Source organism: Scyliorhinus canicula, chromosome 11, assembly GCF_902713615.1.
Source record: "Scyliorhinus canicula chromosome 11, sScyCan1.1, whole genome shotgun sequence".
Classification (NCBI taxonomy): domain Eukaryota; kingdom Metazoa; phylum Chordata; class Chondrichthyes; order Carcharhiniformes; family Scyliorhinidae; genus Scyliorhinus; species Scyliorhinus canicula.
The window spans coordinates 169649657-169668011 of NC_052156.1; the positions used below are offsets into that span (position 1 = coordinate 169649657).

At 50.3% G+C, this 18355-nt stretch overlaps 1 protein-coding gene across 5 annotated transcripts in view; it reads left to right on the forward strand.

Annotated features, from left to right (window-relative positions):
• pcloa (piccolo presynaptic cytomatrix protein a) overlaps window positions 1-18355 on the forward strand; it is a 543385-nt gene that overhangs the window by 401560 nt on the left and 123470 nt on the right. For all 5 annotated transcript variants that reach the window (XM_038811991.1, XM_038811990.1, XM_038811988.1 and 2 more), the window contains one exon: window positions 6925-7018. In XM_038811991.1, coding sequence (XP_038667919.1) covers window positions 6925-7018 — 94 coding nt within the window. The remainder of the gene's footprint in view (window positions 1-6924; window positions 7019-18355) is intronic.

Sequence of the window (18355 nt, forward strand, 5' to 3'; positions counted from 1 at the left end):
AGTGCATCGCTTTCACATCCATTATAAAACAATGATGTACAAAGGCCTTCACTTAGAGAACAAAAGAGCAGCAAACTGCTCACAGATTTTGGCCATTTCTACTGAGCCAGGTTCACATCATTAAATTCCTCTTTAATTTCACAAATTGCTTCTGGGAAAATATTGCTCGCACCTTTTCTCTGATGATCAGACACGTTGTTCTGTCGCACCAAATGCACTGCTTGAGGACATCACCATTTACCCCACATTATATCTGCATCGGTATTTTCATTTAACTATTGTAACAGAATAATAGAACATAGAACAGTACAGCACAGAACAGGCCCTTCGGCCCTCGATGTTGTGCCGAGCATTGTCCAAAACGAAGATCAAGCTATCCCACTCCCTGACATTCTCGTGTGCTCCATGTGCCTATCCAATAACCGCTTGAAAGTTCCTAAAGTGTCCAACTCCACTATCACAGCAGGCAGTCCATTCCACACCTGAACCACTCTCTGAGTAAAGAACCTACCTTGTAGATGTAAAGAACCTATACATCCTGCCTATATCTCCCACCCTGAATCTTATAGTTGTGCTCCCTTGTAACAGCTACATCCACCCGAGGAAATAGTCTCTGAACGTCCACTCTATCGATCCCCCTCATCATCTTATAAACCTCTATTAAGTCACCACTCATCCTCCTCCGCTCCAAAGAGAACAGAGAGAAAAGATCTCTCTGTTCCTCCACATTCCTCAGAACCCTGCCGTTGACCCTGTAATCCGCATTCAAATTTTTTCTACCAAAATGAATCACCTCGCGCTTATCAGGGTTAAACTCCATCTGCCATTTTTTGGCCCAGCTCTGCATCCTATCAATGTCTCTTTGCAGCCTACAATAGCCCTCCACCTCATTCACTACTCCATCAATCTTGGTGTCATCAGCAAATTTACTGACCCACCCTTCAGCCCCCTCCTCCAAGTCATTGATAAAAATCACAAATACCAGAAGACCCAGCACTGATCCCTGTAGTACACCGCTGGTAACTGGTCTCCAGTCTGAAAATTTTCCATCCACCACCACCCTCTGTCTTCTATGTGATAGCCAGTTACTTATCCAATTGGCCAAATTTCCCTCTATGCCACACCATTTACTTTCTTCATGAGCCGACCATGGGGAACCTTATCAAACGCCTTACTAAAATCCATGTACACGACATCAACTGCTCTACCTTCATCTACACACTTAGTTACCTCCTCAAAGAATTCAATCAAATTTGTGAGGCAAGACTTACCCTTCACAAATTTTGTTTGCACTGGAGTGCTGAGCTTGTGGCATTTGAGTGCTACAGTGAGAGTTTGGTGACTGAGGGAGTATAAGGGTTCATTTTTATTTAAAGTCTAGTATTTCTTTTATTTAGTTAATTAACTTAAAAGTTGCTGTTTGGTCCATAAGGTGAATTTTGAATCAGCTTTAAACAAGGTTCTACTTGGACTTACTTGCAGCTGGAGCTTGTTAATTAGTTAATTGCATTAGGCCAGTTTTCAGAAGCTAGAGTCACAGTATAAATAGGAGCTAGTTACAGTGTAGACTTTGTTTGCACTGAGTGCTGAGCTTGTGGCATTTGATTGCTACAGTGAGAGTTTGGTGACTGAGGGAGTGCTGAGCTTGTGGCATTTGAGTGCTACAGTGAGAGTTTGGTGACTGAGGGAGTGCTGAGCTTGTGGCATTTGAGTGCTACAGTGAGAGTTTGGTGACTGAGGGAGTGCTGAGCTTGTGGCATTTGAGTGCTACAGTGAGAGTTTGGTGACTGAGGGAGTTAGGTGAGGAGGGAGTAAGGTGTTCCTTACATTTCATTTCCTATATTTATCAAAGAGCGTGAAGGGAGCCAGGAGTTTAGAGTACAGCTGACTGGAAGTAGAGTCGGAGGGCGGAGGTCCAGTTGGTCCACGGGGCAGCTAATTTTGTAAAGTAAGAGGGGATGGAGGCTAGGGCAGTTGCATGCTCCTCCTGTAGGATGTGGGTGGTGAGGGATACCACTGGTGTCCCCGCTGACTATACCTGCGGGAAGTGCACCCAACTCCAGCTCCTCAGAGACCGTGTTAAGGTACTGGAGCTGGAGCTGGATGAACTTCGGATCATCCGGGAGGCAGAGGGGGTTATAGAGAAGAGTTACAGGGAGGTAGCCACACCAAAGGTACTGGACAAGAGTAGCTGGGTTACAGTCGGGGGAAAGAAAACTAACAGGCAGACAGTGCAGGGATCCCTCGTGGCCGTTCCCCTTCAAAACAAGTATACCGTTTTGGATGCTGTTGGGGGGGATGACCTACCGGGGGAAGGCCCCAGCGGCCAGGTCTCTGGCACTGAGTCTGGCTCTGGGGCTCAGAAGGGAAGGGGGGAGCATAGAAAAGCAATAGTAATAGGATTCAATGGTTAGGGGAATAGATAGGAGATTATGTGGTCGCGAGCGAGACTCCCGAAAGGTATGTTGCCTCCCGGGTGCCAGGGCCAGGGATGTCTCTGATTGTGTCTTCAGGATCCTGAAGGGGGAGGGTGAGCAGCCAGAAGTCGTGGTGCACATTGGTACCAACGATGTAGGTAGGAAAAAGGGTGTGGAGGTAATAAACAAGTTTAGGGAGTTAGGCTGGAAGTTAAAGGCCAGGACAGACAGAGTTGTCATCTGTGGTTTGTTGCCGGTGCCACGTGATAGCGAGGCTAGGAATAGGGAGAGAGTGCAGTTGAACACGTGGCTGCAGGAATGGTGTAGGAGGGAGGGCTTCAGGTATTTGGATAATTGGAGCGCATTCTGGGGAAGGTGGGACCTGTACAAGCAGGACGGGTTGCATCTGAACCAGAGGGGCACCAATATCCTGGGGGGGAGGTTTTCTAGTACTCTTCGGGAGGGTTTAAACTAATTTGGCAGGGGAATGGGAACCGGATCTGTAGTCCAGCAACTAAGGTAGACGATAGTCAGGACGCCAAAGCACATAGTGATGCAGTGGGGAAGGTAACAATGACAAAGGAGAGTACTTGCAGGCAAGGAGATGGGTTGAAGTGTGTATACTTTAATGCAAGAAGCATCAGGAATAAGGTGGGTGAACTTAAGGCATGGATCTGTACTTGGGACTATGATGTGGTGGCCATCACAGAAACTTGGATAGAAGAGGGGGAGAAATGGTTGTTGGAGGTCCCTGGTTATAGATGTTTCAACAAGATTAGGGAGGATGGTAAAAGAGGTGGGGGGGTGGCATTGTTAATTAGAGATAGTATAACAGCTGCAGAAAGGCAGTTCGAGGGGGATGTGCCTACTGAGGTAATATGGGTTGAAGTTAGAAATAGGAAAGGAGCAGTCACCTTGTTGGGAGTTTTCCATAGGCCCCCCAATAGCAGCAGAGATGTGGAGGACCAGATTGGGAAACAGATTTTGGAAAGGTGCAGAAGTCACAGGGTAGTAGTCATGGGCGACTTCAACTTCCCAAACATTGAGTGGAAACTCTTTAGATCAAATAGTTTGGATGGGGTAGTGTTTGTGCAGTGTGTCCAGGAAGCTTTTCTAACACAGTATGTAGATTGTCCGACCAGAGGGGAGGCCATATTGGATTTAGTACTTGGTAATGAACCAGGGCAGGTGATAGATTTGTTAGTGGGGGAGCATTTTGGAGGTAGTGACCACAATTCTGTGACTTTCACTTTAGTAATGGAGAGGGATAGGTGCGAGCAACAGGGCAAGGTTTATAATTGGGGGAAGGGTAAATACAATGCTGTCAGACAAGAATTGAAGTGCAGAAGTTGGGAACATAGGCTGTCAGGGAAGGACACAAGTGAAATGTGGAACTTGTTCAAGGAACAGGTACTGCGTGTCTTTGATATGTATGTCCCTGTCAGGCAGGGAAGAGATGGTCGAGTGAGGGAACCATGGTTGACAAGAGAGGTTGAATGTCTTGTTAAGAGGAAGAAGGAGACTTATGTAAGGCTGAAGAAACAAGGTTCAGACAGGGCGCTGGAGGGATACAAGATAGCCAGGAGGGAACTGAAGAAAGGGATTAGGAGAGCTAAGAGAGGGCATGAAAAATCTTTGGCGGGTAGGATCAAGGAAAACCCCAAGGCCTTTTACACATATGTGAGAAATATGAGAATGACTAGAGCGAGGGTAGGTCCGATTAAGGACAGTAGCGGGAGATTGTGTATTGAGTCTGAAGAGATAGGAGAGGTCTTGAACAAGTATTTTTCTTCAGTATTTACAAACGAGAGGGGCCATATTGTTGGAGAGGACAGCGTGAAGCAGACTGATAAGCTTGAGGAGATACTTGTCAGGAAGGAAGATGTGTTGCGCGTTTTGAAAAACTTGAGGATAGACAAGTCCCCTGGGCCTGACGGGATATATCCAAGGATTCTATGGGAAGCAAGAAATGAAATTGCAGAGCCGTTGGCAATGATCTTTTCGTCCTCGCTGTCAACAGGGGTGGTACCAGAGGATTGGAGAGTGGCGAATGTCGTGCCCCTGTTCAAAAAAGGGAATAGGGATAACCCTGGGAATTACAGGCCAGTTAGTCTTACTTCGGTGGTAGGCAAAGTAATGGAAAGGGTACTGAGGGATAGGATTTCTGAGCATCTGGAAAGGCATTGCTTGATTAGGGATAGTCAGCACGGATTTGTGAGGCGTAGGTCTTGCCTTACAAGTCTTATTGAATTCTTTGAGGAGGTGACCAAGCATGTGGATGAAGGTAAAGCAGTGGATGTAGTGTACATGGATTTTAGTAAGGCATTTGATAAGGTTCCCCATGGTAGGCTTATGCAGAAAGTAAGGAGGCATGGGATAGTGGAAAATTTGGCCAGTTGGATAACGAACTGGCTAACCGATAGAAGACAGAGAGTTGTGGTGGATGGCAAATATTCAGCCTGGAGCCCAGTTATCAGTGGCGTACCGCAGGGATCAGTTCTGGGTCCTCTGCTGTTTGTGATTTTCATTAACGACTTGGATGAGGGAGTTGAAGGGTGGGTCAGTAAATTTGCAGATGGTACGAAGATTGGTGGAGTTGTGGATAGTGAGGAGGGCTGTTGTCGGCTTCAAAGAGACATAGATAGAATGCAGAGCTGGGCTGAGAAGTGGCAGATGGAGTTTAACCCTGACAAGTGGGAGGTTGTCCATTTTGGAAGGACAAATCTGAATGCGGAATACAGGGTTAATGGTAGGATTCTTGGCAATGTGGAGGAGCAGAGAGATCTTGGGGTCTATGTTCATAGTTCTTTGAAAGTTGCCACTCAAGTGGATAGAGCTGTGAAGAAGGCCTATGGTGTGCTAGCGTTCATTAGCAGAGGGATTGAATTTAAGAGCCGTGAGGTGATGATGCAGCTGTACAAAACCTTGGTCAGGCCACATTTGGAGTACTGTGTGCAGTTCTGGTCACCTCATTTTAGGAAGGATGTGGAAGCTTTGGAAAAGGTGCAAAGGAGATTTACCAGGATGTTGCCTGGAATGGAGAGTAGGTCATACGAGGAAAGGTTGAGGGTGCTAGGCCTTTTCTCATTAGAACGGAGAAGGATGAGGGGCGACTTGATAGAGGTTTATAAGATAATCAGGGGAATAGATAGAGTAGAAAGTCAGAGACTTTTTCCCCGGGTGGAACACACCATTACAAGGGGACATAAATTTAAGATAAATGGTGGAAGATATAGAGGGGATGTCAGAGGTAGGTTCTTTACCCAGAGAGTAGTGGGGGCATGGAATGCACTGCCTGTGGTAGTAGTTGAGTCGGAAAATTTATGGACCTTCAAGCGGCTATTGGATAGGTACTTGGATTAGGGTAGAATAAGGGAGTGTAGGTTAACTTCTTAAGGGCAGCACGGTAGCATTGTGGATAGCACAATTGCTTCACAGCTCCAGGGTCCCAAGTTCGATTTCGACTTGGGTCACTGTCTGTGTGGAGTTTGCACATCCTCCCCGTGACTGCGTGGGTTTCCTCCGGGTACTCCGGTTTCCTCCCACAGTCCAAAGATGTGCAGGTTGGGTGGATTGGCCATGAAAAATTGTCCAAAATTCTATGATTAACCTAGGACAAAAGTTCGGCGCAACATCGTGGGTCGAAGGGCCTGTTCTGTGCTGTATTTCTCTATATCTATAAATCCGTGTTGACTATCCCGGATTAAGCTACATCTTTCCAAATGGTCATAAATCCTATCCTTCAGGACCTTTTCCATTAAATTACCGACCACCGAAGTAAGACTAACTGGCCTATAATAGACAGGAATTTTATCTGGAGTATTTAGTTGAAAGTTTTTGAAAGCTATAATCATAACAAAGTGTTTGAACTGAGGTATTCTTATCCATTTTTATTGCATAAGCCTAAAGAGGAACAAAATAATTTAACTATCGAAAATCCACTGATCTGTGAGCAAGCTTCGTACAGAAACTATCATAATACATTTTAAGTAGTTCTATATAGATAGGAATATCGCTCATTTGGAAATTAATCAGAATTGCCTGTGTATAAGGTCACATTGCCCATTAAAACAAGCGTATACTTTTCACGTAGTCTTAAACTTCTAATTCTATCATGGCTGATAAATACACTGAGACATTACACTGTGTTTCAACAGAATTTCACATGATGATGTCCCACTACAATAACAACTGCTATTCATATAATCTTTAGTGTAGAAAAGCATTCCATGGTGCCATACTAGAACTTGGAATTTGAACACAAGCAATGGTATAACAAACCATCTCATGAATGTTACTTACAGTTGCTCTTTAAATTAAACAAATGCCAATTTTGAATTCAATTGAGTAAGCAAAATCTCAGAATGCAATTGTTCTCAAACCTTCTCAAAAAAACTGAAATTGCAGACATGTATATCTTATTTCCGTGATTGTTTCTGTCTTGAAATAAAACATCGCCAATTCATAGCTTCTGATTTAATTAATAATGCATTGTGCTTTATAACAGTGTAGAGAACAAGCGCAGAACTAAGCACGTACAGAAAAGCATCAACCCAGAATGGAATCAAACTGTGATTTACAAAAGCATTTCGATGGAGCAGGTAATGTTATAATTTAATATCACATTGGAGAACACACTTGACAGAATAAACATTCCTTTGGACAAATAAGATTCAGCAGGAATATGACCCACCCACTGGAATAATGCAGCACCAAAATTAGCATAAATTGTGGAAAGAATTCAGATCTTTAACAGTTTATAGAAGTTTGCAAAGCTGTCTTGAGGCTACTGCTTGCTGGTTTATTATTCTTGCGAGGGTTAAATATGATGAAAGGAATTTATTAAAGCTGGAAACTTGAATGCTAGCTAGCTTTATGCACGAGGACCCCCAGATCCCTCTATCATGCAGTGTTCTGCAGGCTGTCTCCATTTAAATAATATTCAGCTCCTTTATTTTTTCTACCATCTGCCAAGTTTTTGCCCACTCACCTAACCTGCCTATATCCCTCTGTAGATTCTATGGGCCGGATTCTCCGGCCTCCCAGCCTCGTGTGTCCCTGTGGTGGGAGGCAGCGTGCATTTTGCTGCCGGCAAGATTCCCTGCTTACGCCACTGTCAATGAAAATTCCCATTGAAACCACCCCACACTGCTGGAGACCATGTACTGACAGCGAACGACCAGAGAATTCAAGCTTTCCCACCTATATTTGTGTCATCCACAAAGTTGGCTATAGTACAAACACGTTTCTTATGCAAATCATCAATGCAGATTTGATGGGCTGACTGGCTTCCTTCGGCACTATAGGGATTCTTTGGTTCTATGAATTTTATGGAACACTTTTTGGAAATCCAACTATATTACATCTACTGTTTCCCCTTTATCTACCCTGTTCATTACCACCTCAATGAATTCTAGTATATTTGTCAGGCATGGTTTCCCCTTTATGAAGCTATGCTGACTCTGTTTGATTATATTATGCATTCCTAAATTCCCTTGACTGTAACATCCTTTATAATGGGCTCTAATATTTTCTCAATGAGGGATGTTAAGCTACCTTGTGTTATTGGCAGTTTTCCAATCCTCTGAGTTGTTTCTAGAATTTAAGGATTCCTTAAATAGGTACTTTCGTAAATATGGATATAAAAACTGCACCGAATATTCCAGATGTGATCTCACCGAAACCTTGTACAACCGTCACAATACTTCTTTATTCCTGTACTCCAATCCCCATCACAATAAATGCCAACATGCTGTTTACCTACTCAGCACCTGCGTGCTGAAACTCTCTGTGTTCTTTTTACCAGGACCCAAGTGTTTATGAGCATCAACACAAGTTTCTTAGCTTTGAAAAAATGCTCTGCTTTTTTATTCTTATGATCAAAGTGATCTGAGGGGACCATCCCTAAATCAAAGGAATGTTGGAAACTCATAACTAGCAAGTCCACTTTCTCCGGATTTACCACTTTGAGAGTGCAGCTATCAAATCCAGGGGATTTGTCAGATTTTAGTCCCTGAAGTAACCCCAATATTTTGGGTGGGATTCGCCATCTCAGGAATACACAGAATGCGTTCCCTGATGGACAGAGAATCAGGCATTGAGGCAAAATCGGGATCGTTGCCATGGTCTGACACTCACTGGCAGACACCAGCGGGAGAACGGAAAAAAATGCAAATGCCGAGTAACGACCTTGAACAGAACCTGCCCTGGACTTCTGGCCCATTTAGATTGAAGTTAACGCTGTGGATTGGTCTGTGTCGGTCCGGGGGCATTTCACCAAACTGGAGAACGGCGCTTGTGTGACGACCGGCAAGATGGAGGCCGTGTTGTCAACGCGGTGGTTGGTGCAGGTGCCTCAGGCGGGTCCATCTCGGTCTTTGAATCAAAGTTGAGTTGATCCTCGTCGAACATTTTGGCATTGTCAGTTGAGGGGCTGTTGTCTGTGGGAACAACTGGGACCGAGGCCGATGGTGACGGCGGTCGGGCCGGTAGGGACGGTCGGGCCGGTAGGGACGGTCGGGCCAGCTCCTGGCCGAACTGGGACCGAGGCCGATGGTGACGGCGGTAGGGACGGTTGGGACGGTCGGGCCGGTCGGGACGGTCGGGCCGGTCGGGACGGTCGGGCCAGCTCCTGGCCGAGCTGGGACCGAGGCCGATGGTGACGGCGGTAGGGACGGTCGGGACGGTAGGGACGGTAGGGACGGTCGGGGCGGTCGGGCCGGTAGGGACGGTCGGGCCGGTCGGGCCGGTAGGGACGGTCGGGCCGGTAGGGACGGTCGGGCCGGTCGGGCCGGTAGGGACGGTCGGGCCGGTCGGGCCGGTAGGGACGGTCGGGCCGGTCAGGACGGTAGGGGCGGTCGGGACGGTCGGGCCGGTCGGGCCAGCTCCTGGCCGAGCTGGGACCGAGGCCGATGGTGACGGCGGTCGGGACGGTCGGGCCGGTAGGGGCGGTCGGGGCGGTCGGGCCGGTAGGGGCGGTCGGGACGGTCGGGCCGGTAGGGGCGGTCGGGCCGGTAGGGACGGTCGGGGCGGTAAGGACGGTCGGGACGGTCGGGCCGGTAGGGGCGGTCGGGCCGGTAGGGACGGTCGGGGCGGTAAGGACGGTCGGGACGGTAAGGACGGTCGGGACGGTAAGGACGGTCGGGACGGTAGGGGCGGTAGGGGCGGTCGGGCCGGTAGGGGCGGTCGGGACGGTCGGGCCGGTAGGGGCGGTCGGGACGGTCGGGCCGGTAGGGGCGGTCGGGACGGTCGGGCCGGTAGGGGCGGTCGGGCCGGTAGGGACGGTCGGGGCGGTAAGGACGGTCGGGACGGTAAGGACGGTCGGGACGGTAAGGACGGTCGGGACGGTAGGGGCGGTAGGGGCGGTCGGGCCGGTCGGGACGGTAGGGGCGGTCGGGCCGGTAGGGACGGTCGGGGCGGTCGGGCCGGTAGGGACGGTCGGGCCGGTAGGGACGGTCGGGCCGGTAGGGACGGTCGGGCCGGTAGGGGCGGTCGGGACGGTCGGGGCGGTCGGGCCGGTAGGGACGGTCGGGCCGGTAGGGACGGTCGGGCCGGTAGGGACGGTCGGGGCGGTCGGGCCAGCTCCTGGCCGAGCTGGCACCGCACGAGGGGAGGGTTTCCGCTGATGGGCGGGAATATCCAGTTCGCGGCTTCAGAGATGATCCACGTGACAAGCGAGTTCCCGCCCTTGTGCCCTGACTTTGTCGGATGTCGGCCTGGGACGAATCGCCGAAGCTTTGGACGTGTCCGGCATCGCTGGGGGCGAATGTGCGGCGTGTGGACGGTGACCGGTGTCAGTTTGGGTTTGTTTCTGGCAGACTCTCCTGCCTGGGTAAGGGATGGGCGATGACCAAGCTCAGGCAGGTAAGGAGTTGTCAGCGTTCAATGCGCGGGGCCTGAACCTGAGCAGCGCCATTCCCTGCAGTTCTTGGACTCCCTGTCTGGCGCTCTCCCTAAATACTGCAATCTCCACAGCTCTTTGGAGGTTTAAAGGAGTCTCAACTGGTAGTTGTGTTTGCAAGTCCACCCCCACTCTTCCCCCCCCCCCCCCCCCAGCCCGTGGTCTAATCAAGACCTGGCGGAGATGGGGTGGGTCCATCCGGTGTCCCCTGCCCCCAGCCAGTGCCACAGCCGGAGTTCCCCCCCCCCAACACCATGAGCCGAGCAGTGAAGGAGAGAGGGGCCCGGACATCATCCCCCCACTGAGACTCAGGACACCCCGGAGCTCGGGCCGGAGGTTGACAGTGATTCCCGTCACCATTGTCTCCAACACCCTCCACCATCCCAGAGACACTCACCTCGTTTGGGCACTTTAGTGAAGAGGCTCCTCGGACACTATCTGGTGCTCACCACAGTTGATCCGGTACAGCAGGTGGAGGTAGGAACCCCGAAAGGGCGGACGGTCGGAGGGCAGTCCGACCCCGGAGACTAGCTGTCCTCCAGTCGGGAGACTAGCTGTCCTCCAGTCGGGTCTCGAGTTTCTGGAACGGACAGTCCCCTCGATCGTGGAGATAATCGCAGAGCCAGGGCCTACATGAGAGGTTGTCGGCAAGCATCCAGCAGCTACAGGCGCAGTTGGAGGAGTCCAACTGCGGCAAGAGCAGGAGGTGGTGCCGACCATGCGTGCCACCCAGGCCAACACTGCACAGGTGGTGTCCGAGGTGGAGGCATTGGGCACGAGGGTCGCAGTATGGAGCAACATGTCCAAGGCCTGGGGAATTCTGTGCAGGCGCTGGCTGAGGCCCAGGACAGGGCTGCCATCTCACAGGCAGCCATGTGCCAGAGCCACCTGGAAAGCACAGCGACGCTCCTCAGCGTGGCCCAGTCACAGCGGGACATAGCAGGGAACGTCGGCGGCATTGCCCAGGCGGTGGCTGGCATGGCGCAGAGGGAGGTGGCACAGTCCCAGAGGGAGATGGTCCACTCCCTGTGTTCCATGTCCGCGAGCATGCAGGCCCTGGCCGATACCAGAGCGGGTATCCAGGACTGGCAGCACCAGGTGGCGGGTGAGCCTCGGGGCTTGTCTCCACTTGCATCCCCATTCCATGGAGGTGCCTGGGGTCAGGCACCCCGAGCACCACAGTCCATCACACAAACCTGCCTCCCATCCATTGACTCCATCTACACCTCCTGCTGCCTGGGGAAAGTGGGCAGCATAATCAAAGACCCCACTGTTACCAGACTCCTAAACAACCCTCTTATGGACTGATCTGTTTAACACTACACCCCTGTATGCTTCACCCGATGCCGGTGTTATGTATTTACATTGTGGACCTTGTGTTGCCCTATTATGTATTTTCTTTTCTTTTCATGTACTAAATGATCTATTTGAGCTGCTTGCAGAAAAATACTTTTCACTGTACCTTGGTACACGTGACAATAAACAAATCCAAATCAGCCACGATTGCAGTGGATAACCCCTGTTGCCCAGGAGCCAATCCCACAGCCGGGGTGGGGGGAAATCTTGATCATGTCAGGAATCATCGAGTGTGCCAGGATGAAGGTGTCGTGCACACTGCCCGGGTATTGGACGCAGTGGTGAATGATGCACAGCTGATGGTTGCAGACCAGCTGGATGTTCATTGAGTGGAACCCCTTTCAGTTTGTGTTGAGCGGCCTGTCATCCACAGGTGATCGTAGGGGGACATGCAATCCGTCGATCACCCCCTGGACCCGGGGCATGTTGGTGATGGCAGCAAACCCCACTGCCCGGGCATCCTGGTGGGCACGGTCCACATTGAAATGGATGTATTCAGCCGACTGGGCATATCGGACCTCTGTGACGGCGCAGATGTACCTTTGCACCGAGGTTTGTGAGATCCCGCACAGGTCCCCACCCAGCGACTGGAAGGACCTCGTGGCGTAAATGTTCAGGGCGACCATCACCTTGACAGTCACCGGGAGCGGGTGTCCTCCCCCATTCCCCCGTGGTGCCAGGTGTGCCATCATCTGCCAGCACTGTATCCCTGCTCAGCCGTAGTCTCCGACGGCATGCTCGGTCCGGCAGGTCCTCGAATGACAGACGGTGCCGGTACACATGAGGCCTTGTGGGGCGCCTCCTTGGCACCTCCTCCTCCTCGGCCTGTTGGGCGGCCAGCTCTCCATCCTGAACAGCTGCCACCTGCCCTCTGCGGTCCACTGCGCTGCTGACCGCTCCGCTGCTGACCGCTCCACTGCTGCCCGCTCTACTGCTGCCCGCTCTGTCGCTGCCCGCTCCACTGCTGACCGCTCCGCTGCTGTCCGCTCTGTCGCTGCCCACTCCGCTGCTGACCGCTCCGCTGCTGCCCGCTCCACTGCTGCCCGCTCTGTCGCTGCCCACTCCATGCTGACCGTTCCGCTGCTGCCCGCTCCACTGCTCTCCGCTCTGTTGCTGCCCGCTCCACTGCTGACCGCTCCGCTGCTGTCCGCTCTGTCGCTGCCCACTCCGCTGCTGCCCGCTCCATGCTGACCACTCCGCTGCAGCCCGCTCCGCTGCTGCCCGCTCCGCTGCTGCCCATTCCGCTGCTGCAGCCTCCTCCTCCTTGAGCAGCTCCATCTCATACAGCCGCAGGGCGTCCCCCAGGGCCGCAGCGACCAGCAGGAAGGCCTCCGTTGCTGGTTGTATTCCAATATCCATTGTCTGCAGAGGGTGAAAGGCCAACATATTAGCATGGTCCATATCCCCGTGCCCAACCAGGTCCGCTGGGCTATATGGTGGCTCCAGTTGGCACTAACCCTAGTGCCGTCCCCACATATTGCCCCATCTCCTCACCCCAGGCCCCATCGGGGGCTGGCACCTACCGCTCCTATCCAGCGCCAGGGTACCGTTGGTTGGCACTGCCTTCACCGGGGGTAGACACTGGCCGCCCCAGTCCCGTGTACAGTGTCACCCTGGCCATTCTGCCTTTTGCCCCCATCCTCCCCTCTCCCCTGGCCCTGGCAGGGCCTCCCACACCCCGAGCAGCCCAGCCAGTGTCCGACCCGACAGCCCGCAGTCGCTCCTCTCCGGGTCCTACCCTCTCTCTCCCTCAGTAGCAACGCCGCTGGTTTCACGATTTTAGAAAGCACAAGTGAACCGCGCCATTGGGAACTCGGGCCATCAGAGGCGGAGCACACGTGGTCGCACACGTGGTCGTGCCCGCTAATGATGTGCAAATCACACGCTAGCGTTCATTGGAATGGCACTTGCTTCGTGTGACGCTGGTGTTAGCTAATGAGGATATCCGGGACTGGCGCAGCTTTTGGAACCGTAGAATCCGCGTGATTCAGTCCTGGCATCTGCAATTTGTCGCTGAAACTGAGAATTCTGCCCTTTGTTTTTCTCTCGATGTGATTTGTCTGTGGAATCCCCTTCCCCAGGGGGCAGCAATGGCTCATTGAATATTTTTAAAGCTGAGTTTGATAACTTTCTGATTGGCAGCGAATCAAAGATTCTCCGATGTGGACAAAAGGAGTTAAGGCCACATTCTGATCTGTTATGGATCTTATCAGGTAATCGCAGAGTGTGAACAACAACCACAAGCCTTCACACCATGGACTTAATTTTATCAGAATCACAAAAGTATCCAGGTTCTGACACAGCCGCCTCCCACATGATTTAATATCCTTCCCACCTTTAACTATACCCGAGAGAGGCCACAAAGTTCCACCATAGGTTTCTTACCCAGCTTGTCATTTTAAAAGTATAAGTCAGTGTCTGACTATTAATTGATAATACAGTACTTACCTTGACCTGCCACTAAGTTCACTCAGTTCAACGTGGAGACAAAATAATAAAAGAAATAGGAATTGGAATGAGCCACTTGCCCCTCCATGTTCGGTCGATAGGGACATCTGAAATGGGAGAAGGAGCGTAGGCTGCAACATCGGGGGGCTTATCTCAAAGGGCCAGAGGGTGGACAGGCGCTCCTCTGCTAGCAACCCAATTCCTCCAGTAGCTACACCCAAAGAGAAAGCTTGTGCACCTGTGCAGGAAACCCTCACCATGCTGGGGCTCTCCAGCCTTCAAGCAGCCAGAAGACAATCACCACCACAGGTTACTTCAGACCATGGTCAGTACTGCCAGCAGCCTGCCTCTGACTCAGTTACAATGATGTGGAGATGCCGGCGTTGGAATCATCTCCAAGAAGATCACGTATATAGACACTGACATCGGGTTTCTACAAAGATGCAAGAAAGCAGACAAGATCCCGAAAAAGAAAACTCGACCAATGTAGTCTACCTCATACGCTGCAGGAAAGCATGTCCCGAAGCATGGTACATTGGCGAGACCATGCAGACGCTGCAACAACGGATGAATGAACATTGCACGACAATCACCAGGCAGGAATGTTCCCTTCCAGTCGGGGAACACTTCAGCAGTCAAGAGCATTCAGCCTCTAATCTCCGAGTAAGCACTCTCAAAGGCGGCCTTCAGGACGCGCGACAACGCAGAATTGCCGAGCAGAAACTTATAGTCAAGTTCTGCACGCATGAGTACGGCCTCATCTGGGACCTTGGATTCATGTCGCATTACATTCATCCCCCCCCCCCCCCCCCCCCCCCCCCCCCCCCATTTGGCCTGGGCTTGCAAAATCCTACCAACTGTCCTGGCTTGAGACAATTCACACCTCTTTAACCTGTCATTATCCCTCTCTCCAGTTGCACCATCTGGACCTGTAAAGACTTAATTATCTGCAAAGACTCGCATTCAAAGTATCGTATTGCATCATTGACTTTGTCTATATATATGTTTCTGGAACCCACCTCTTCACTCACCTGAGGAAGGAGCAGTGCTCCAAAAGCTAGTGATTCGAAACAAACCTGTTGGACATTAACTGGTGTTGTAAGATCAGTTACAATGGGCAGTGGTGTAACTTTTCAGAGCATTCGGAAGCGCATTAGAAAGAGCACCTGGTTACACCAGGGTGACATTCGGCCCTCTAAGCCTGTGCCGACCATGCTTCCCGTCTAACCTAAAACCTTCTACACTTCTGGGGTCCGTATCCTTCTATTCCCATCCTATTCATGTATTTGTCAAGATGCCTCTTAAACGTCACTATCGTACCTGCTTCCACCAACTCCTCCGGCAGCAAGTTACAGGCACCCACTAACCTCTGTGTAAAAAAAACCTCCCTCGCACATCTCCTCTAAACTTTACCCCTCAGTCCTTAAACCTATGTCCCCTAGTAATTGACTCTTCCACCCTGGGAAAAAGCCTTTGACTATCCACTCGGTCTATGCCCCTCATTGTTTTGTAGACCTTTATCAGGTCACCCCTCAACCTCCGTCGTTCCAGTGAGAACAAACCGATTTTATCCAACCTCTCCTCATAGCTAATGCCTTCCATAATAGGCAACATCCTAGTAAATCTCTTCTGTGCCCTCTCCAAAGCCTGCACATCCTTCTGGTTGTGTGGTGCCAGAATTGAACACTATACTCCAAGTGTGGCCAAACTAAAGTTCTATACAACTGCAACATGACTTGCCAATTTTTATACTCAATACCTGCCCGATGAGAGGAAGCATGCCATATGCCATCTTGACTACCTTCTCCACCTCTGTTGCTCCTTTCAGTGGTCTGTGTGCCCATACACTCAGATCCCTCTGCCTGTCAATACTCCTAAGGGTTCTGCCATTCACTGTATATTTACCATCTGTATTAGACCTTCCAAAATGCATTACCTCACATTTAGAATTAGAATTAGAACAGTACAGCACAGAACAGGCCCTTCGGCCCTCGATGTTGTGCCGAGCAATGATCACCCCACTCAAGCCCACGTATCCACCCTATACCAGCAACCCAACAACCCCCGTTAACCTTATTTTTTAGGACGCTAAAGGCAATTTAGCCTGGCCAATCCACCTAACCCGCACATCTTTGGACTGTGGGAGGAAACCGGAGCACCCGGAGGAAACCCACGCACACACGGGGAGGACATGCAGACTCCGCACAGACAGTGACCCAGCCGGGATTCGAACCTGGGACCCTGGAGCTGTGAAGCATTGATGCTAACCACCATGCTACCATGCTGCCCTAGACATTTGTCTGGATTAAACTCCATCTGCCATCTCTCCACCCGATCTCTATCCTGTTCTATCCTCTGACAGTCCTCATCGCTATCCACAATTCCACCAAGCTTTGGGATCCCATCCCTCTGCCACACTAGTTTAAATACTCCCCAACAGAACGAGCGAAAGCCCCCACTCGGATATTGGTCCCAGCTCTGCCAAGGTGCAACCCGTCCAGTTTGTACAGGTTCCAGCTTCCCTAGAACCGGTTCCACTGCCTCAAGAATCTGAATCCCTCCCAGCTATACCATCTCTCCAACCACCCATTCATCTGATCTATCCTCCTATTCCTGCTCTCTCCAGCATGTGGAACTGGGAGTAATCCTGACATTGCTACATTTGAGGTCCAGCAATTTAGTTTATCCCCAATTTCCTGTACTCAGCTTGCTGGTCCTTATTCCTCGGTTTACCGATGTCGCTGGTACCAATGTGAACCACGACGACTAGCTGTTCACCTTCCCTCCCCAGAACGCCCTGCAGCTGACCCATGACACGGAAGGCAACGTACCATCCTTGATCCACGTTTGTGACCACAGAAGCGTCTGTCTGTGTCCCTAATTATTGAATCCCCTATCTCTATAGTTCTCCCACCTATCTGAGCAACCACCCATGGTGCTGTGGTTTTGGCTGCTGCCGCTTTCCCTGAGAGGCCATCTTTCCTATAATGTGGTGACCAGAATTGCACACAGTACTCCAGCTGTGGCCTCACCAAAGTTCTATACAACTCCAATATGACCTCCCTGCTTTTGTAATCTATGCCTCGATTGATAAAGGCAAGTGTCCCATAAGCCTTTATCACCACTCTATAACCTGCCCTTCTGCCATCAGAGATCTATGGACAAACACGCCAAGGTCCCTTTGTTCCTCAGGACTTCCCAGTGTCAGGCCATTCATTGAATATTTCCTTGTTAAATTACTCCTTCCAAATTGTATCACCTCGCACTTTTCAGGGTTAAATTCCATCTGCCACTTATCCGCCCATTTGACCATCCTGTCTATATCTTTCTGTAAACCAAGACACAGCCACACTGTTAACCACCCGGCCAATCTTTGTGTCATCCACAAACTTACTGATCCTACCCCACCCCACATCGTCATCTATGTCATTTATATAAATGACAAATAATCGGGCGCCCAGCACAGATCCCTGTGGTACCCCACTGGTCACTGGCTTCCAGTCACTAAAGCAGCCGTCTATCATCACCTGCTCTTTCCTACCACTCAGCCAATTTTGAATCCACTTTATCAAATCACCCTGTAATCCCATGTGCAGAAAATCTAATTTGAAATAAATGTTACTGCAATGCACTTGTGTTCCTATTGAAGCTTATTTCAAAATAATAAGCTTTTTGAAAGTACAAGTAATGATGGACACAAAGAATAGATAGATAGATAGAAAAATACAGCACAGAACAGGCCCTTCGACCCACGATGTTGTGCCGAACTTTTGTCCTAGGTTAATCATAGAATTTTGGACACTAAGGGCAATTTTTCATGGCCAATCCACCCAACCTGCACATCTTTGGATGTGAGGTTTGTCCATATCTCTACTAAAAATGTACCAAAAGGCTTTTGGTTTGAAAGAAGTGATTGTTAAATAAAGTGATGAACTGTTGAACTTTACCGTACGCAGTGTTAAATTACAATACACAATCTGCTCGTGATTGAAATGCCACTGGGAAGACGAGCACCATCTTGTTAACAACCTTTCAGTTTTCTGGTGAGCATTATATAATGAGTGGTGTCCACAGGGATTGGTGCTGGGGCCTCAACTTTTTCAATTTATGTAAATGATTTGGATGAAAAGACTGAAGTATGAAGGCAAAAAGTTAGGTAGAAAGTAAATTGTGAAGAGGACGTAAGAAGGCTACAAAGAGACATAAATAGGTTAAATGAGTGGACAAATGGTGT